General features: G+C 34.6%; 1 protein-coding gene and 2 long non-coding RNA genes across 3 annotated transcripts; all 3 read left to right on the forward strand.

Annotated features, from left to right (window-relative positions):
• The first annotated feature begins 1,445 nt into the window (after positions 1–1,445).
• LOC148788650 (uncharacterized) lies at positions 1,446–3,211 on the forward strand. The gene is made up of 3 exons (XR_016064949.1): positions 1,446–1,481; positions 1,993–2,059; positions 2,861–3,211. It is a non-coding gene; the product is annotated as an uncharacterized LOC148788650 (long non-coding RNA).
• Positions 3,212–3,467: 256 nt separating this feature from the next.
• On the forward strand, positions 3,468–5,443 carry LOC148788651 (uncharacterized). The gene is made up of 2 exons (XM_088878076.1): positions 3,468–4,281; positions 4,722–5,443. The coding sequence occupies exons 1-2, from the start codon at positions 3,468–3,470 to the stop codon at positions 5,441–5,443; spliced, it is 1,536 nt and encodes a 511-aa protein (XP_088734202.1).
• Positions 5,444–8,395: 2,952 nt separating this feature from the next.
• Positions 8,396–10,047, forward strand: LOC148788652 (uncharacterized). The gene is made up of 2 exons (XR_016064956.1): positions 8,396–8,488; positions 8,976–10,047. It is a non-coding gene; the product is annotated as an uncharacterized LOC148788652 (long non-coding RNA).
• The last annotated feature ends 13,030 nt before the right edge of the window (positions 10,048–23,077 follow it).

Genomic DNA, 23,077 nt, shown 5'->3' on the forward strand with positions numbered 1-23,077 from the left:
CCATTCTATATATAAAACCGATATATGTAGATGTATTTCAATATAAATTGATAATAATGTTACAATATATTAAATATTTATAGACCACTAATATGTTGTATTATTTTTTTTGTTAAAAAGTTATACCTAAAAATATCGAGATTCTAGCAGAAAAAATATATTTTTGTACTTTGATAGTTTTTATTGCTAATATTTATATACTATTTATATTATTATTCTTATTTTATAAATTTATTATTTCTTATTGTATGCTTAAAAATATTTATAAATCTGTATTAAATTAATAAATATGTTAGCAAACAATATATATTATGTATTTTAAAAAATAATGTATTACTTTTTAATCCTAAAATTTATATATTTTATATAATTATTTATTTTATAAATTTATTTTTACATATAGTAAGTTTTGAATTATTTATAAACCTTTACGAAATTAATAGATGTGTTAGAAGAAAAATATATCTATATATTTTAGACAATAATGTATTATTTTTAACGCAAAATTGTAAAATTAGTCCGGTAAGTATTGGGGGTGGCAAAATTTGTCTAGTAACTGCAAGAATGTCAATATTGGTCCTTTATGATTGAAATTTATAGCAATTTTGGTCCTTCCGGTCAAAAGTGATCGAAAATTATCAAATCAAATTAGGGCTTAGGGTTTTGGCGACAAATGGACATAACGTGGCAAAGAATGGTCAACTAACACAAATACCACCATATCACAGTCGGTCGCCAGAATTGTTTTTGCGACAAGTCTTTAGCCACTCGCACGATCACTAAACAAGTTGTCTAACAATGATTCTAACCCTACTGCATGCTTTTTAGTTAGAGTTCGAATGTGCCCCCAGTTGCTAATTATAGTCTTGTCCTAAAATCTAGATATATTTTCTTTCTCATCAAAATTCGCCGCCGTTTGATTTACCCACTGTTCGATACCATCACCAATCAACTACCCATCCTCCGGCAAGTTGATTGCACCTAGTGTGACGCCCCAAATATTATAATACATAATTGTACGATTAATTAATTTTCATAAAATTTAGTTAATTAGCCACTAAGTTATGGGTCATAATTGAAATATAATAAAACTTAAACAAATTCATTTGGAGTTCGTTATAATATTTGGGGACAACTTATATTAATTAAGAAAATTTAGGAGGGACGTGATGTGTATTTTGCTAAAAGTCTAATGAAAAAAAATAATAATAATATATAATAATAGTATCATGTATAACTATTAGTAAATTAGATATGCATATAATGTATATGTATATATATCTTAGTAAATAATGTACTTATTTAGTAAATAATAATATATATATATATATAAAAAGAAAAGAGAGCGAGAGAATTGAGAGTGGGAAGTGGGGGCCACCTCCCACCGCCTCACTCTCTCATTCTCTTTATTTTTCTTTGTCTTGGTACATAACACACAACACACACACTCTTTCAGCAAGAAGAAAGAGAGAGGAACAGAGGTACGACTTATAATTATAATTTTCATTAATTTATATAATTATAGTATTTAATTAGCTCGTTTATTAAATGTTATTTGTATTGAGCGATGTACTATTTAATCGGAATATTTTACGAGTTTGATTATTTAAAATAGTGTGGAATTAAATATCAAATTTAATATAAAAATAATATCGTCGGTTAATTAGATTATTAAATTTATTAGATTTGAATATTGTTATAGCCAATTTATACAATTCCATCAGAATTATTAACCAAACACGCAATTGTATATATTATTGTTTAATTAAATTGTATAGTAGCGAGAAATTGATAGAAAATTCATAAAAATATTCCGAAAATTATATTTAATAAATGGTATGTTAATAAAGAGAAAAACGAAGATTTGTACTTCGATAGAAATGGAATATTAAAGAATTATTAGAAATTGTACGCAATAATATTTAATATTGTATTTAAAAGAAATTACGATATTCTCGATATATTAATTGTATGTGGTATAACTCATTATAGGATACGGTGGTAAGGTGGAAGGATTGACAATTAGCGATTGAGTAGATAAAAACGTTGTGAAGTTGAGGTAAGTAAATAATTAGTATTATCTATATATGTCCCCTTTATTTGTGGCTTTACTATTATATAAATTTGTGGTTCATGCTGACGTTGATTTATCTTGAAGTATATGAGTGATGAAATGATTTGATTGATTGACGATATTATGTACATAGAATGAGGAAATGCGTTGAAATATTATGTTTGTTGTTTGATGTGTTGTGGATGTCTGAAAATGAGAATATATGGATATACTGTTTTACGTTACTAGTTGCTTACAAGAATGGTGATATGTGAAAATGAAGGAGTGGTGGAAATTGAATTTATATTGTGACGTGAATACCACTTGACGTGTTAAAAAGCCTATAAGGCGAAATAAAATGAAAAGAGTTTTGATGTGATATGAGAAAGAAATAAAATGAAAAGAGTTTTGATGCGATATGAAAAAGATGTGATGTGAAAAGAGCTATGATGTGAAATAAAAGAGCTACGATGCGAATTGAAAGAGCTATGATGCGAAATGAGATTGGTGAACCGACTGTCAAGGGGATTCACTTAAATTTATATAATGGTGAGATTGAGTTGACGGGAAAAACACGATATCACTTTCTGGTAAGCAAACCAGGAAAAAGAAAGTTTAATTGATTATTTTATTGTGACATAGCTATGTGGTGTACTACAATTGATTATGTTGGAGTTAAATTGACTGTAATCCATGCATGTTGCCTACTTGTCCTGTTTGGTCTGTGTTTGAGATACATATATAGATAGGGCTGATTATTTACTTACTGAGTGGCAGGCTCATCCCTCTATTGATATTTTCTTTCAGAAGTAGACTTTGAGGTGCTTGACTGTTGAAGATTAGGTCTACGTGCTATACTCAGGCAGGTCGGGCCAGTATGCTGTTTTCTCCTCGTTGTCAGTTAGAGTACAGATCATATTTTGTTGTATACAGGGAATGTAAGCATGGAGATTGCTTGTGGTGTTTGATATGTATATATATAATGTCGTGAGTTGATAATACCTATTACGACGTGTTGGGATTACGTATGGAAATTGATTAGATGATCATGTGCAAATGTATATATATGAACACAGGGATTACTATAACTATGACGTTTAGGGTAGATATAGCTCTTGAACGAAGGGGCTGCTACATTAGGTGGTATCAGAGCAGGGATTAGATTCCCTAGGGATAGTAGATGAAATATAATATTATACGTAATATGTATATACTAGAAAACTACTCACATGTGTGCATTTCATATAGGATGGAAGAGTCAAAGAAAAATACTGCTGGCCCAACTGAGTCATTAGAGTCTGTGCAGGGTCATGATTCAGGATCAGAACATCAGGGGTTAGAATCCCAAAATAGAAATGTTCCACAACCAAAAATAAATCTCTTTATGCAACAGTACCTAAAAATAATGCAGAGGATGGCTCCACGGCCACCATCACAGTCACAGGATGTAGTTATTTACAAGAATTACGAAATAATGAGGAGACAGGGGGCAAAGGTATTTGCCAGTACAACTGATCCTGCTGAAGCAGAGGAATGGCTGAGAAACACGGAAAGGGTGTTGGACAAAATCGAGTGTACTTCTAAGCAAAAGTTGAGGTATGCAGTGTCCTTACTGGAGAAAGATGCCTTAGATTGGTGGGAAACAGTCCCAGGGAGCAGGAACCGACCACCCACTTTGATGTGGAATGACTTTTTGAAAGAATTTGCTGACAAATATACTCCACCAGTCTACAGAAACCGTGAAATAGTTGAATTCTTGGAACTAAAGCAGAATGAGTTATCTGTTGCTGAATATGAACTACAATTTGTGAGATTGTCACAATATGGCCCAGAAGAAGTGAGCACCAATGAATTGAGAAGAGACAGATTTGAAAGGGGGTTGAGACTTGAGATTCGGGAGAAAATAGCAATCAAATCTCCAAGTTATGGTGTGCTGCTAGAAGCGGCACTGAGGGCAGAAGAGACATCCATTGAAAGGAGTTCAACTGAAGCTAAACGAAAGAAATTAACAGGTAACCTGAATCCTACAGTGGGACAAAGTGGTGCATTTTCTTTTAGGGGCTCTCGTCCGCAGAGAGGTTGGTTTAGAGGCAGAGGAGTAGGTCAAACTAGCAAGTCTTCTTTAGTATTTTTGAGTAGAGGCGGGCCTACTTTGGTTAGATCTGGAGCAAGACCAGGTCCAGCCAGATCGTTCAGTGGAAGATCTATTCCCTCTTGTGCTAATTGCGGTAGGAGACATATTAGTGAATGTTGGGGAGCTTAACCAATTGTATGTTATTGTTGCCATCAACCAGGACACCTGATAAGGGATTGTCCTACATGGAGGGATAATTCCAGAGGATCTCAGACTTCAGAGTTTAGCAGTGTGGGGTAAAACTCACAACGGGCAGGTACGAGCAGAGGACGAGGTAGAGGTGGTCGAGGTAGCGGGAATCTTTCCATGACGTCAACAGGACAAAGTAGTCAGTTTCAACCACAAGCTAGGGTGTATGCCTACGGCACCCGAGGTTATCACTGGCTCCTTCTCTATTTGCGATTGTAGTGCACATGTATTGATTGATCCAAGATCTACTTGTTCATTTATATCACGTAATTTTGCATCTCATGTACATGCTAAAATAGAACCATTTGGACATGATTTATATGCCTGCTGGTGGGTTTGTATTAGCGAATACAGTGGTGAGATCTTGTCCAATGGTGGTGGAGGGTGTTACTTTATATGCAAATCTGGTTGTCATAGACCTTAGGGAGTTTGATATCATTTTGGAGATGGACTGGTTAGCTAGTAATCATTCTTTAGTGGATTGTCAAGCAAAAGAGGTGATGGATGAAATTAATGGGCAGATGAAGACAGTTATAGTGGGGGAAAGAAGAGTGATACCCAAATGCTTAATTTCTGCTGTGACCGCCTTTAATCTAATTAAAGAAGGGTGTGAGGCGTATTTAGCCAGTGTGCACGATACCATGAAAGTTAGTCCGGGTGTATTAGACGTTCCAGTGGTAAGGGAATTTCCTGATGTTTTTCCTGATGAATTACCTAGACTACCACCTCATCGAGAAGTAGACTTTGAAATAGATACTATTCATAGGGCGGCACCTATTTCAATTGCACCGCATAGAATGGCTCCATCAGAATTGAAAGAATTAAAGAAGCAGTTCGAAGACCTATTGGATAAAGGGTTCATCCAACTTAGTATTTCACCATGGGGAGCACCAGTATTATTTGTAAAGAAAAAGGATGAAAGTATCAGATTATGTGTCGATTATAGACAGCTGAACCGAATCACAATCAAGAACAAGTATCTTCTGCCATGGATTGACGATCTGCTTGATCAGCTAAAGGGTGCCACTGTTTTCTCTAAAATTGATTTGAGGTCAGGATATTGGTAACTACAGATTGAGGAAAATTCGATCCCAAAGACAGCTTTCAGGACCAGGTATGGTCACTATGAATTTGTCATTATGCCATTTGGATTGACGAATGCCCCTGCAGCTTTCATGGATCTAATGAACAAGACGTTACAACCATTCCTTGATCAATTTGTGATTGTGTTTATTGATGATATTTTGATATATTCGAGTAGTCCCGAGGAACATGAACAACATTTACGGACAATTTTACAGATCCTTAGAGAAAAACAGTTGTACGGTAAATTCACCAAATGTGAGTTTTGGATGGAAAAAATTGCTTTTTTGGGGCACGTTGTTTCTAAAGAAGGGGTACAACCTGATCCAGCAAAAGTTAAGGCTATTTTAGAATGGGTACCACCTAAAAATGTGTCGGAGATCCGGAGTTTTCTGGGATTGGCTGGTTATTATAGAAGATTTGTAAAGGACTTCTCTATAATCACAAAACCTCTGACGAACTTGTTGAAGAAGAATGCACCATTTAATTGGAATGACAAATGTGCTTAGAGTTTTGAGGAGTTGAAGAAGAGACTCACTTCAGCACCTATCCTTGCTTTGCCGTCTGAGAATGGAGGATATGTGGTATTTACTGACGCTTCATGACAAGGACTTGGGTGTGTTTTGATGCAACATGGGAGAGTTATAGCTTATGCTTCGAGGCAGTTGAGGCCACATGACATAAACTATTCGACCCTTGATCTGGAGTTAGCAGCCATAGTACATGCATTGAAGATCTGGAGGCATTACTTATACGGGGAGACGTTTCAAATATTTACAGATCCCAAAAGTCTAAAGTATATCCAAACACAAAAAGAGTTGAATTTGAGACAAAGAAGGTGGATGGAGCTTTTGAAGGATTATGACTGTACCATTGACTATCATCCTGGAAAGGCGAACATTGTAGCAGATGCTTGGAGTAGAAAGACGATGGACCAACTTGCGGGTATGATCTGCTATAACATAGAGTATTTGACTGCTCTCAGAGCTATGGATGTACACTTTAGCATTGGTGGTGATATTCTACTGGCTACGATACAAGTGAAGCCCTCCCGCAAGGATAAAATTAAAGATGCACAAGCTAGAGATCCATATTTACTGAGGATGAAAGCTAAGGTGCAAAAAGGAAAGAGCGATCAATTTATAATCCAAAAAGATGGTACATTGTTCAATGGAAAACGTATATGCGTGCCGAACGTAGAGGAGTTGAGAATGGAAATTATGCACGACGCGCACTACGCACTGTATGCTATGTATCCTGGTAGTACCAATATGTATCGGGATTTGAGACCTTATTACTGGTGGCCAACAATGAAGAAAAATGCGGTAGAGTTTGTAGCGAAATGTTTAATTTGTCAGCAGGTAAAAGCAGAACACCAAGCACCAGCTGGTAAACTTCATCCTTTGACTATACCTGAATGGAAGTGGGAAAACATTACTATGGAATTTGTCATTGGGTTACCATGTACGTTCAGAAGACATGATGCTATTTGAGTGATTGTTGACAGATTGACTAAATCTGCACATTTCCTGCCAATCCGTCAAAATGATTCCTTGGATAAGCTCGCCGAATTATATGTTTCAGAGATTGTGAGATTACATGGTATTCATACCTCTATAGTTTCTGATAGAGATCCTCGATTTACTTCTCATTTCTGGGGAAGCTTGCAAACGGCGCTGGGTACAAAATTGCATTTTAGTATAGCGTTTCACCCTTAGACCGATGGACAGTCAGAAAAAACGATTCAGACATTAGAAGATATGACGAGAGCCTACGGAATTGATTCTGACGAAACTGGGATGATGATCTACCACTGATGGAATTTTCTTATAATAATAGTTTTCATTCCAGTATTGGTATGGCTCCATATGGAAGAAATGCCGAAGTCCGATCTGTTGGGATATTGAGGGATTGAGACAGCTTGAAAGGCCGGAGTTAGTGCAAGAAACAGTGGACAAGATAAAAACAGTTAAAAAGTGTTTGAAGGCAGCACAGAATCGGCAGAAAAGTTATGTTGATAAGCATCGGAGAGATATGGAAAACCAGGTGGGGGAAAAAGTTTTTCTAAAAGTATCACCATTGAGAGGAATCTTGAGATTCTTGAAGCAGAGAAAGTTGAGTCCAAGATATACTGGGCCACATAAAATTCTGGAGGGAGTTGGACCACTAGCCTATTGGTTAGCATTACCGACAGAATTATCGCAGATACATGACGTGTTTCACGTTTCTATGCTACGGCGATACCGATCCGATCCTCGTCATATTTTGCATGAGCTAGAGATAGAGATATCAGAGGGATTGACATATGTAGAAGAGCCAACATAAATTTTGGACAGGAGTATAAAGAAATTGAGGAATAAAGAAATACCAATGGTGAAGGTCAAGTGGAGTCATCACTCTCCAAGGGAAGTCACTTGGGAAGTTGAGGAGAACATGAGAGAAAAATACCCATATTTATTTCTTGAGCCGATAAGTTAATTAAATTTCGAGGACGAAATTTTAATTAGGAGGGGAGAATTGTGACGCCCCAAATATTATAATACATAATTGTACGATTAATTGGTAAATTTTCGTGAAATTTAGATAATTAGCCACTAAATTATGGGTCATAATTGGAATATAATAAAACTTAAACGAATTCAATTGGAGTTCGTTATAATATTTGGGGACAACTTATATTAATTAAGAAAATTTAGGAGGGACGTGATGGGTATTTTGCTAAAAGTCTAATAAAAACAAATAATAATAATATATAATAATAGTATTATGTATAAATATTAGTAAATTATATATACATATATTATTATATGTATATATAGCTTAGTAAATAATGTACATATTTAGTAAATAATAATATATATATATATATAAAGAAAAGAGAGTGAGAGAATTGAGAGTGGGAAGTGGGGGCCACCTCCCACCGCCTCACTCTCTCATTCTCTTTATTTTTCTTTGTCTTGGTACATAACACACAACACACACACAAACATACACACACTTTCAGCAAGAAGAAAGAGAAAGGAACAGAGGTACGAATTATAATTATAATTTTCATTAATTTATATAATTATAATATTTAATTAGCTCGTTTATTAAATGTTATTTATATTGAGCGATGTACTATTTAACTGGAATATTTTACGAGTTTAAATATCAAATTTAATATAAAAATGATATCGTTGGTTAATTAGATTATTAAATTCATTAGATTTGAATATTATTATAGCCCATTTATACAATTCCATTGGAATTATTAACCAAACACGCAATTGTATGTATTATTGTTTAATTAAATTGTATAGTAGCGAGAAATTGATAGAAAATTTATAGAAATATTTTAAAAATTATATTTAATAAATGGTATGTTAATAAAGAGGAAAACGAAGATTTGTACTTCGATAGAAATAGAATATTAAAGAATTATTAGAAATTGTACGCAATAATATTTAATATTGTATTTAAAAGAAATTACGATATTTTTGATATATTAATTGCATGTGGTATAACTCATTATAGGATACGATGGTAAGGTGGAAGGATTGACAATTAGCGATTGAGTAGATAAAAACGTTGTGAAGTTGAGGTAAGTGAATAATTAGTATTATCTATATATGTCCCCTTTATTTGTGGCTTTACTGTTATATAAATTTGTAGTTCATGCTGACGTTGATTTATCTGAAAATATATGAGTGATGAAATGATTTGATTGATTGATGATATTGTGTACGTAGAATGAGGAAATGCGTTGAAATATTATGTTTGTTGTTTGATGTGTTGTGGATGTCTGAAAATGAGAATATATGGATATACTGTTTATGTTACTAGTTGCTTACAAGAATGGTGATATGTGAAAATGATGGAGTGGTGGAAATTGAATTTATATTGTGGCGTGAATACCCCTTGACGTGTTGAAAAGCCTATAAAGCGAAATGAAATGAAAAGAGCTTTGATGCGATATGAGAAAGAAATGAAATGAAAAGAGCTTTGATGCGATATGAAAAAGATGTGATGTGAAAAGAGTTATGATGCGAATTGAAAGAGCTATGATGCGAAATGAGATTGATGAGCCGGCTGTTAAGGGGATTCACTTAAATTTATATAACGGTGAGATTGAGTTGATGGGAAAAACACGATATCACCTTCTGATAAGCAAATCAGGAAAAATGAAGTTTAATTGATTATTTTATTGTGAGATAGCTATGTGGTGTACTACAATTGATTATATTGGAGTTAAATGGACTGTAATCCATGGATGTTGCCTACTTGTCCTGTTTGGGCTGTGTTTGATATACATATTATATAGGGCTGATTATTTACTTATTGAGTGGTAGGCTCATTCCTCTGTTGATATTTTCTTTGAGGAGTAGACATTGAGGTGTTTGACTGTTGAAGATTAGGTCTACGCGCTATACTCAGGCAGGTTGGGCCAGTATGCTGCTTTCTCCTTGTTGTCAGTTAGAGTACAGATCATATTTTGTTGTATACAGGGAACGTAAGCATGGAGATTACTTGTGATGTTTGACATGTATATATACAATGTTGTGGGTTGATAATACCTATTATGACGTGTTGGGATTACGTATACAAATTGATTAGATGATTATGTGCAAATGTATATATATGAACACAGGGATTACTATAACTATGACGTTTAGGGTAGATATAGCTCTTGTAGTGAAGAAGGTGCTACACCTAGGCCCATCCATTTTCGTCCACAATCTGTCCTGTTCTCTCTATTTATATTCCACCACTTCTTTTGCCGTACCCACAACTAGTTTTTTCGTCATATCTCCTCCACCAGTGATCATCTCGTAGGCAGACCAATACTCCTGTGTTCGCCTCCCCATGGTGCACGTATCCCTCCATTCAATTTCTGTCAACGACACAATCAATTGACTTCTCTTATATGTTCTAATTTAATGGCAGTTTTAGCCTTATATGTTTTAATTTAGTGGCAATTTTGGTTCTTCCAACCAAAACTACCAGTCATCAGCAACGTATGATGCCACGTGTTCAAGTTAAGACCACTTGGCAACCGAAACCCTAAACCCCAATTTGTTCGGCTAATTTTTAGATAATTTTTGCCTGAAGGACTAGGATTGCCACTAAATTACAATGTACAGGACTAAAATTGCCAGTTTAGTAGTTACCAGATTAATTTGCCACCCCCATATTTACCATATTAATTTTGTAATCTTGCCTTACTTTTAATGCTACATGATGCGTGCGAAAACAACACGGGTCCCATAAATATGGACTATCGTTCGAAATTTGGGGCAAACCGTATAAGGGCTCTGAGGAGAGAACCTGCAAAAAAGATGTTAGCACTCTAATGCCCAAGTTATTATTTCATTTGTGATAAAATAAATTCAAAATAATAAATAAATTCGAGTGAAATTGAGCTATAGTGAATGAGATTGATTAAGAATGCAAGAACAAGTAGTAGTGTGATTGAAAAATACTTGAAGAATTGCTTAGAGAGTGAGAGAACAGCCCCCCGTCTGGAGGGACTAAACTTGTGTTTATTAGGGGTTTGCTCCCTTTGAAGTGGGTCTAATTTGTTCTAAGAAATTCGCGTAGGTTGGTTGGATAAGGGATAAACCCTCCTTATTTGCAAGTGAATGTGTTTTGCAGGAGTCTCCTTCACCTAGGGAGAAACCACATCTGCCAGGAGTCTTTCCTGTAAGGGAGTCCCTTCTTGCTCACTTGGTCCTCCTTGAGCTGATATGATTCAAGGTTGCTGCTAATGTTTAGGTTAGCTTAGGGCCTTGTTGGAGTGTGGGCTGCCAAATGTATATTTAAGCCGAAAATCATATTGGGCCTTAATTATGGTCTAGGCCATGGGAGGTCTTAGGTCTCACCTTCCTTCTTCCTGGGCTCCTTGTGCTATCTGGACTTGTCTGGTTAATCTGTGTGCTTGGGCTATCCTAAGCACCCATATCATTTTTGGCTGGGTGTCCCAACACACATATCACTAATATTTATATATTTGACACAATTATTTATATTTATATATATATATATAAATTTCAGATAACAATCCTCAACTTCATCCGTGGAGATCAAAGAGTTAAATTTATCAATAAGATAGAAGACGTATCAGATTATCTTTCGTACGATCCACACAGGTAACAACCAAGTGCATTGGAGTTTTAATTTCTTGTCATTTTTAACTCATAACGCTAAATTTTTGATGGGGCTAATTGTTTCAATGAACTACGTCGTACAAAACTCATAGGCCTTAAAAACATGGACATTATAAAGAAAATAAACCGTCACCTACAAAATCAGTTTATGGGATTGGCGGTGAGAAAAGGAGGATGCCTTCAGAAAGATAAATGCATGGAAGCTTCGGACGATGGGATTATCACTGTGGCTATGGAGATATTAGACTGTCGGCGAGCACCTCTTGGACTTGCTCGAAATCAGTTTGGGAATTATGTTATTCAAGCAGTATTGAAGAAGACTAAGGTTGATTCTTGTATCCATTCCAAGCTCATAAAATATACATATACACCAGCAAAATCTTCTAACGTTGCAGGAACCAATATGTTTCGTTTATGTGGTTTTATGAGTGTGGAGACTTGTTGGAGACTTGTTGTAGAGCATCACGTGGTCGAACGGCATGGCGGAATAAGATCAACTCAAGATGCATATATAAGTTATCAGTCTATTTTATATGGATGGAGTGCTATCTTTTTGTAGAAATTTTTACCAAATAGAACAACAGATTTAAGTACACAAAATGGATAAATATAAGTGCCAACTTCATTGATATTTAGAACTAGAATTCCCACAAACGTTTTCTAGTTTGACTTCTGCCAAAGTAGAGCACATCATATACATAAATCCACAATGTTTGGAATATGGTTAAACAAATCACAAAACAAGCAGCTTTCATGCTTTACAAAATGTCGGAGCCAACACATTCATGTTGGCGGCTTTTCAAGACGAAAATTCACATCCTATGCCAAAAGAAATGACCTATTTGATAACTTAAAAGAAGCTAGTCAACCTTCTACTTTATATTCGTGTCTTATTATAAATTATAGTACATATATTCAATATATTGAGAATATTGTAAATTCTAATTATACTTAATAATATTCAACATTTTCCACCAATCTTTAATATTCTATTTATATTAGAACTCAAACATCCGTTCCATTTTCTTCTGAATAACTAGACATTCTAGCTTTGTAGGTATACACTAATTTATCAATTAACTCATGACAGTTTATTTTGCAAAGTCCCTCATATTTTTATAACTATCATTCTCTATTACATCCATTTATTAAATTATCTAAAAAGATCACATATTCTTTTATAACAAATATAATATTTCTCAAATCAGATTTTCTAATACTACTTAAAGGAAAAAAATTTTGTATAGTATTTTAAGTTTGTCTGTTATTAATTTTAGTCCTTTAAAATTACTCGTTTTAATTTTAGTTCGTTAATTTTTAAAATTGTTTAATTTTGGTGATTTAGCTAATTTCGAACAATTTCACCTCTACACAACTTTTGAAAAACAATTTTAATCCATATATACATATCCATTCATTTTGAATCTCTTAACTAATGCTCTCCTAAAATGGTCTAAGAGTCTAGATTTTTGAATCTCTTATCAAAATAAATTCTGACCAAAATTATAGGACAAAATTTTTTGTTCCTCTTCGTAAATATAACTTTCTAATATTTCTATTAATTTTCGTCAATTGCTCACCATTATAGTTATTAATTAAATTTCAGCACACATAATTAAGTATTTGGTTAATAAAGCCGATGAAATTGAGTAAATCAATTATAACAATGATTAAATCTAATAAATCAAGCAAATACGATAATTTATCACTTACTAATATATAAATAATTAAAGTCATAAAAATTTTCGATTAAATACTAATTCGAATAGTATGAATTTCATTTAATAAATGTATTAATTAATAAAATAATATATTAATCAATAAATTAAAACTAAATTTCTTACCTTAGTCTCGTCTTTCGGAGATAGTGTGTGTATTTGTGTAAATATTGGGATATATATATATATATATGAGATTAAATGCAATTTTGGTCCTCTAATTATAGTCAAATCCTATTTTAGTCCTTTAACTTGTTAGCGTTTGGATTTGGTCCTCTATGTATTTTAATTGCTCAATTTTGAGACTTTTTTCGCCGAAAAAATATCCAGTCCGCGGAACGGTGGCCGTGAACTCCAAATTCTTGGATCTCCGCACCACGTTGAAGAAAATGGCTGGGACTTGTCTTGTTAGAGTAGCAAGGAAGAGGCAAGTCGAACTGTTGTGGTCTGCGACCGCCGTACGTATGAATCGCGGCCAATCGACGCGAAGAGGCTGCGGCGGTAAAGGTGAAAGCCTAGTCTTTATGGTGATCGAAACATTAAATTGATTGAGGGATTTTGTTCATCTTAAGCTGGGGAGTTGAACGGTATGTTGGAATTTTGTGGCCCAAAACCCATACCCACTCAGTGGCTCAATCAACCGAAACAAAGCCCACTTGGAGGACCTTTAACCTGGTCCGACCCACTACTCTGACCTGACCCAGGTTACCTCATATTTATACCTAACCCCAAGCAAAATCTATCATTTCTCTCCCTCTTTTCTTCTATCTTCCACCGTCTGCTCTCTCTTTCACTCACTGATATCTCTAATGGCTATCTCTTCTCCTTTTAGCCACCGGTGATTATGGTGGCTTTCCAAAGCCAAGCCAATGGCTTTTGGAAAGCCACCCAAAACTTCCCCTCTTATCTCTGTCCAATATACTATAAAAGGAGTCCTCGTTTGCTTTGTGAAATACAGTGACATTTGTTTTCTTCTCCTAATCCCTGAGTTCTAAGTGAACGTGAGTAGTGCGTGACTAAAGTGATCTCTGTGATTTGAGGCTCTGTTGTGAGTTGACGTGCAACCGTGGGCTATGTGGTTTCGGTTGATTTTTGGGTTTGATATCTTTGTGACCGTGTCCCTATATATTTGGATCTGGCATTATCCTGAGCCATTTTCAAACAAAGTTCTTTTATTTGTTTTGCTCTTTATTTTTCCTGTTAATATTCATTAGATCAATAATTTATTCTTGGTCTATATTTTATAAAGAATTTCGTACTCCAAATCCTCTTTAATAGTTTATTAGGTCCTTTGTGGAAAGAGATATCAGTGAGGGATTATACATTACAGTGGTATCAAAGCTTGCGTTATGATCCATGCTGCACCTTGGTGGTGCTAATCCTTAATCCTCTCCTCTCTTATTATCTCTGAAATTTTTGTACTGGAATTTACCACTGTTATCATCTGTTGATTTATTATTTCTGCAACTTTTTCTCGCAGTTATAATCCCCATTATATCCCTCTTGGCTGGAGCATTAAGGTTGTCGGGTATTTGGAAGGGACTAAGGCTGGATAAGCCTCGGACTCATTATCTCTTATTCTTATACTCTATTGCGATAAATCTGTGTGATTGGTATTTTATCTCTGTTCTCATTTTGCCTGATCTGTTCATGTTTCGTGATATTCTGAAATCTGTTAATATCTTTGTGATATATCTTTATAATCTATCTATTGTTCTTGTTGATTTCTTGATCGTGTGATATTTTCTAAAACCTGATCTGTTTCTGTAAATCTGTTTTTTAAATCTGTGTGATATTTTGTGGACTTTCTGAAGCACTCATTTTGTGATTAAAAACCTTAAAATCAGTTTTTTTTAATTTTTTCTTGAAACCCGAAAGTTTTTCTTTTAAACCACTATGGTCGGTTATCCTAAAGTGATTTTTCTATATAGGCAAGAAAAGTTGAAAGGAATCCTTATTCAACAAAACGTCTTTAAAGCCATTGATGGCAAATATTTGGAAAATATTTCAGAAGAAAAGAAACAAGAAAATGGTGAATTTGCCTATTCCTCTGTTATTCTAAACTTGTCTCACACTGTTTTATGAAAAGTTGGTAAACAACATTCTTCAAAAGATTTATGGTATAAACTGGAAGAGCTTTATACCGAAACCTCTCTACCTAGTAAGTTGTTTTTGTTAGAAAAAGTTTTTAGGTATAAACTAGATTTGTCTAAAAACATTGATGAAAACCTTGATGATTTTACTAAACTGATCCAGGACATTAAACTCACAGGTGATAAAAATATTGATGAGTATTCTCCCATTTTTTTGCTTAATGCTATACTTGAAACATACTCTGATGTGAAAGCTGCTATTAAATACGGTAAGGATAGTGTTAACATTGAAACTGTTGTTAATGGATTAAAGAGTAAGGAAATGGACCTTAAGGCTATAAACCTAACCAAAACCAACATGAGGTTAATTCTGTCAGAGGAAGGACTAAGTTTAGAAATTTAAACTCTGGATATAACAGCAGAAGCAGAAGTAGGAGTAAAAAAAGCATAAGCAAATCTAGACCTAGGGAGAACACTTATAAAGAGGATAAAACAAAAGAGAGACGTTGTTATAATTGCGGTATAAAAGGTCACTATATAAAAGATTGCAGAAAACCTAGATGTGAAAATAGAGATAGATACTATGAAGAAAAAGAAAAAGCCAATAATGTTTCTGATGAATCCAATGGTGAAGTCTTTATTGTTTCTGAAGCAAACTCTGTGCATTCCTTTAATAAGCATGAATGGTTGATTGATTCTGGGTGTACCTTTCACATGAGTCCTTTTAAAGAAATTTTTTCAAATTTTAGAAATGAACATTCTGGTTATGTATCTATGGCTAATGAGAAAAAATGTGAAATCAAAGGTCTTGGTGACATTTCACATTGTTTTAATGAAGGTTATCGGTTAACCCTGAAAAACGTAAGATATGTTCCTGATTTAAGCCATAACTTGATTTCATGTGCTGTATTGGAAGAAGAAAGGTTAGAAGCAAGGTGTGGAAGAAGAAAGGTTAGAAGGAAGGTGGGGTAAGGGCATTATGAAAATTATGAAAGGCTCTTTGATTGTTTTTAAAGCTAAACGAAAATGAAACCTTTACATGTGCACTGTTATGTATGATAATATTGCTGCCTCTGTCTCTAAATGTGATAAAACTACTTTATGGCATAAAAGGCTTGGACATATTAGTCTAAAAGGACTTGAGTTTTTAAATAAAGATGGGATATTGAATGACAAGATTGATAAATTGGAATTTTGTGACGAATGTGTTATGGGTAAGCATCACAGAGTACAATTTCCTGCATCCCCATCCCCAAATCCATCTATATCTACATGTATTTTAGATTATGTTCATGCTGATGTTTGGGCTCCATCAAATGTGCCTACTCATGGTGGAAATCATTATTTTCTATCAATCATTGATAACTTTTTTGGTAAAGTGTTTGTTTTCTTAATAAAGCATAAGTCAGAAGTTTTTGAAAAGTTTGAAAAGTGGAAAATCCTTGTTGAAAACCAAACTGGTAAGAAGTTGAAATCCCTTAGAACCGATAATGGTCTTGAGTTCTACAACCAAAACTTTCTAATATGTGTGATAAGTTTGGGATAAAAAGACATAAAACAAATTATCTGGTAAACTCCTGTATCTTTGTGGAATGAAAAATTACCTAATTTATCTTCATTACGTGTGTTTGGATGTTCTATTTTTGTTCACCAAAACTCTGATAAACTTGAACCTAGTTCCCTAAAATGTGTTTTAATTGTTTATCCTGAAGGGGTAAAAGGTTATAGGTTGTGGGTAGGAGTCAACCGGGGTTCAAAGTCCTAATTAGCAGAGACGTTACATTTAATGAGAATGAGATGCCTTGTTTAGAAAAGACTCGGCCCATAGAATCCACCTTGAACAAAGTAGATCTAGAGGATAACGAAGAAGCGGAGGAATTAGTGGAACAAAAAGCAGAAAATATTGAAAATATAGAAACAACAAATCCCTTAGAAAACTACCAACTTGGCAGAGATAGGAATAGAAGACAAACTAGGATACCTTCTAAGCTTAGGGATTTTCACACAAGCCTTAATACTGAATTAGTTGAACACTATAGTGTTAATGAGGCTATGCAATCTGAAAAATGGCTAAGTGCTATGAAAGAGAAAATGAAATCCCTAAAGATAACAAAACTTGGGTCCTATTTCCTAAGCCAAAAAATGCCTCAATCGTTGATTGCAAGTGGATTTTCAAGATAAAATAGGAAAATCCTATAAAATTTAAGGCAAGATTAGTGGCTAAGGGATTCACACAAAAAGAAGGCATAAACTACAATAAAATTTTCTCTCCAGTTGTTAAGTACACTACTGTTCGCATCATACTTGCTCTCACTGCACACTACGACTGGGAATTGAAGCAAATGGATGTTAAAACTGCATTTTGTCATCGTGATTTGGATGAGAACATTTATCTGTGTCAACCCATTGGTGTTACTAATATGTCTAAACCTGACTATGTGTGTTTATTGAAAAAATCCTTTTATGGACTGAAACAATCTTCTCGACAATGGAACAAAAAATTCGACTTATTTATGCAGTCCTTAAATTTCATAAGGAGTCATTATGCTCATTGTCTTTATTTCAAGAATGTGGATAACTCTCCTATTTTTCTTGTATTATATGTTGATGACATGTTGATTGCTAGTTCTAATTCACAACATATAAAAGTTTTACAAAAGGATTTATGCAAAGCTTATGAAATGAAAGATCTTGGCAATGCCAAACAAATTCTTGGAATATATATTTTTAGGGATAGGAAAAACTCTTCCATTCTTCTAAATCAAAAAATCGTATATTTTCTCTATTCTTAAAAAGTTTTCCATGGAAAATGCAAAACCCACTTCTGTGCCCTTGTCTGCTCACTTTCAGTTATGTAAAGATCAATGTCCTAAAATGAAAAATGATAAACAAAAGATAGAAAAGGTTCCTTATTCAAATGTGATTGGGTCTATTATGCTTCTTATGGTATGCACAAGACCTGATGTCTAACCCCGGTCCCCCTCACTGAGAAGCTTTGAAATGGTTGCTTAGATATTTGCGTTGCTTTAATAATATTGGCATTACTTTCTCTAAATATTCTGAACACACTCAACTTGTTGGTTACGTCGACTCCAATTATGCAAACAATAGAGATAGTCGTAAATCCACCACATCTTATGTGTTTACTCTTTGTGGCTCATGCATTAGTTGAAAATCTCAACTCCAACAAATTGTTGCGTTATATACAACTGAACGTTGCTACCACTGAAGCTTTCAAAGAAGCCATATGGCTAGATGGTTTTATAAAAGATATTGATTTTTCAAAAGAAAAACTTGTGGTAATTCTGATAACCAATCCTCCATTCAATTATGCAAGAACCCCGTTTTTCATGATAGAACGAAGCATATAGACGTTAGGTACCATTTCATTCCAGACATCATGGGAAAGGATGTGATAAAACTGGAAAAGATCAGTTCTGACGAGAATCCTGCAGATATGGGCACTAAGTCTTTGCCCATAAGAAAATTCAGTAAGTGTTTAAAGATTCTCAGTATATTTTCTAACTAACCAAATTCCTTTTTCAAAATTTTTCTGTCTGTAGGTACATCAACAGAGTATTTTATGGCGATGACGAAATGACCAGATCCAAAATTAAACTCCGGACCTACCCCTTGGATATTTGGCCCAAGGTGGGGTATGTTGGAATTTTGTGGCCCAAAACCCAAACCCACTCGGTTGCCCAATCAACCGAAACAAATCCCACATGGAGGCCCTTTGACCCGGTCCGACCCACTACTCTAACCCGACCCAGGTTACCTCATTTTTATACCCAACCCTAACCTAAATCTATCATTTCTCTCCCTCTCTTCTTCTATCTTCTGCCATCTGCTCTCTCTCTTTCACTCACTGATATCTCTAATGGCTATCTCTTCTCCTTTTAGCCACCGGGAATTATGGTGGCTTTCCAAAGCCAAGCCAATGGCTTTTGTAAAGCCACCCAAAACTTCCCCTCTTATCTCTGTCCAATATAATATAAAAGGAGTCCTCGTCTCCTTTATGAAATACACTGAAATTTGTATAGTTGGCTAATAAATGTATGAATAATTAAATCGAATAGTATGAATTTCATTTAATAAATGTATTAATTAATAAAATAATATAATAATATATATTAATCAATAAATTAAAATTAAATTTCTTACCTTAGTCTCGTCTTTCGGAGATAATGTGTGTGTTTGTGTAAATATTGGGATATATATGTGTGTATGGTGATTTCATAAATATAATGCTTGGTTTATATATATATATATATATTTATATATATGCCTTTAAGTAATTTAGGGGGATTGCATTATAAGGAAATCCAATTTCAAAGATGGTAATTTAGGATATTAAATTACAATTTTTGAATAATACAAGGATTTTGGCTATCGAAGTTCCTAAAAATGTTCAAAAAATAATAATTTAACATTACAAATAACTTAATAAATTAAGAAATCAAATTAAAAATATGCTATATTTTACATTTTGAGAAGTTAATGAAGAACATTAACAATATCGATTTAAAATGTCATAGTAAATTGTAATTCGCATAATTATTAATAAATTGCAAATTTTCAGAGCGGAAGCACATAGTAATAAGAGAGTTTCTTGAATCAAAACTTGTAAACAGAGGAGCAGAGCTGTTTCTCTTTATCTGAAGCAAGAAATTTGTATTTCTGTTATTTCTGCTGTTACGAAGACAAAGGCTAAGGTGTCTTTAATAGCCTTCCTCTTACAACCGTCAACAAAGTCGTTCTTCACTAAAAGAAGCGTGAAATAAGAAAATAACTCAACGTTTATATAAACGCGATAAAAGAGCAAAACCAGAACTAATAAACTCGCATTTTGAATAATGAAGACGCGTTCCTATTGCCATCGATTACGAGTTCCCTCTTCTTCCCTGTTCAAACTGATGAACTTGTTACAGCAACAACAATGATCAATCTGCTACTTTTACACTCCCTCCTCAAGTTGAATTTGTTTGAACGTTGATGAGGTTCAACTTGGAGACTAATAACATAAGTTTTGGACCTAGCAGTATCTTGGTAAAGATGTCTGCTCGTTCATCTTTGGAAGCACTGTGTTTAGTATTAATGAATCCTTCCTTGTATTTGTCACACACCAAATGGAAATCAATTTCTATATGTTTTGTTCTCTCATGGAAGACTGGATTTGTCGTTATATAGAGAGCGGCTTGATTATCACAACAAAATGGAATAGGTGTAGGGATATTGATCCTTAGGTCCTTAAGGAGACTGTGAATCCACACCAATTCACAAGTAGTTGAAGCCATGCTTCTATACTCAACTTTTGCTGAGGATCTTGACACTGTCGTATGCTTCTTTGTTTTCCAAGACACTAAGCTTCTTCCCAAGAATATGCAGTACCTGTTAGTGATCTTCTAGTCTCTTTGCAGGTGGCCCAATCTGAATCACAGAAGGCTTCCAAGTCAAAACTGTCTGTAGAGTTGAAATGCAAACCTCTGTTGACTGTCCCCTTCAAGTATCTCACTAAATGCAATGCTGCATCCCAATGATCCTTGCAAGGTTGTTGCATATATTGACTTAACTGTTGAGTAGCATGACATATATCTGGTCTTGTAAAGCCCAGATACAACACTAACCAACAGTCTTCTGCAGGTTTCGGTTTTTGAAGTTGTTCTCTTGATCCTGCTCTTGAGTCCAGTTCAACTGGAAGTGTTGTGTTAGTGGCTTTGGATTGTGTCATACCTGTATCAGTTAGGATGTCCTTGACATACTTACTTTGTGTAATGATCATCCCTGTTTCAGACCTGCAAATTTCAAGACCAAGGAAGAATCTGGCTTTTCCCAAATTCTTAATAGTGAACAGGTTATGTAATTTAGTTTTAAACTGTGTAATTGTTTTCTCACATGGCCCTGCAAGACGAACACCATCCACGTATACAAGTAGACAAAAAAATCCAATTTCTGTAGTTATAGTAAACAAACAGTGATCAACTTTTAGTGAATTCCAGGTTCCATTCCCTGGGTGCCTATTTGAGGCCATAACAGGACCTCTTAAGCTTGCATAGATGTCCCTTAGGAACCTTGTATCCCTGAGGAGGATGCATATAAATTTCCTCCTCTATATAAGCATGCAAAAAAGCATTGTTAATATCTAACTGATGCAAAAACCAATGCTGTTTACAAGCAACTGCCAATAAGATACTAATAGTGACAGCCTTTGCTACTAGAGAGAAAATGTCCATGTAATGTACTCCTTCAATTTGATTGTACCACTTGGCAACAAGTCTTGCCTTATACCTCTGTGTACTACCATCAGATTTCAGTTTCAATTTGTAAATCCACTTGCTGCCTACGGCCCTTTTTCCTTTAGGGAGTTCAGTGACACTCCAAGTTTCATTATCTTCTAAAGCTCCACACCACACCGGAATATGAGATTCCCTAATTCAATTTGCTAGAAAAGAATAAGGGAGAAAAGATCACACCAAGTGTGTAGAAGAAGGGAGGGGCCGATTTGGAGATCTAGGGTAGGAAATTAATCTTTGTGTTGTGTTAGCTTATTAGTTATTCAAAATAACTAATATATATACCTTGTATGAATGTACCAAAATGTGTCAAGGTTCATTCTACAATCCAAAAGGTATTATATTTTTTATTCCAAATAAAGAATGGCTAACATAGCAGTTTCCAAAAGTGATAATTATTAGTCCGATTTTATTAAGATAAAAATACAAGGCCCAACTAATTTTATTTAAATCCAATTTAATTAAAATCTACCTAATTAAGTTCATCATATATTCAACCCAATTAAATACATAAGCCCAATAAGCCTTTATTAATTAAAAAGTCTAACTTATTAAATAATAAGGGCAAGCCTAATATAAATGAATCCTATTAATTTATTCTTTGGCTACATCTAATGGATCTCTCTTATTTGTAAGTAATCCAATTAGTTATTGAATTAATTCTTAATTAATTCCTCGTTCCTTCTCGGTGATTTGTGTGTAACTCTTTAGGTTCATCTTTCAGCTAAGCTTGGCTAGTGTCAAACACTATTATTAATTACATATAATTTAATTAATAATTCTCGATCAACCATTGATCAAGAAAGCCCGTCACCATGGGTGGCCGTCTAGCAACAGTCCATGGCATTAGAGATTAGGCGAATATCCATGTGTAACTTCTATACTCTCGAGTCCACATGGGTGTGGTCCTTCTGTCTACCCTCTCCCATCATTAGTCTAGGACATGGAATTAGATGTATGCTCCCATTCTTGACTATGTGTTTATACTTAATACTTGAGATCGTGTTGAGCGAAATTGCTCAACATAGGAACCCTTTTTACTATTCGACCAATGAGTGTGGCCACAGGTTTATAGAGCGTGAACACATCTCCAAGTGCATAGACGATATCTCTGTCATATACTAACAAAGGACAGATCCTTTTCTTAGAATTCGCCGTCCTCGCTACATACTCCAACTGCACTGGTTAAGACTTATGATGATCGCGTCTGATGATCGTGTCTGTGACATAGTCACCTATCGCACAGACCCAAGATATAGTCATCCTATGCACGTGACTGCCGTGATTCCACAAGTTTGAGGACTACTCCTGCACTATCGGAGCCAAAATTCGAGTCATACTGGCCAAACCTCTAAGACTATGAAAGTA

The sequence above is a fragment of the Sesamum indicum genome, linkage group LG3 (assembly GCF_026168435.1).
Source record: "Sesamum indicum cultivar Baizhima isolate 11 linkage group LG3, ASM2616843v1, whole genome shotgun sequence".
Lineage (NCBI taxonomy): Eukaryota > Viridiplantae > Streptophyta > Magnoliopsida > Lamiales > Pedaliaceae > Sesamum > Sesamum indicum.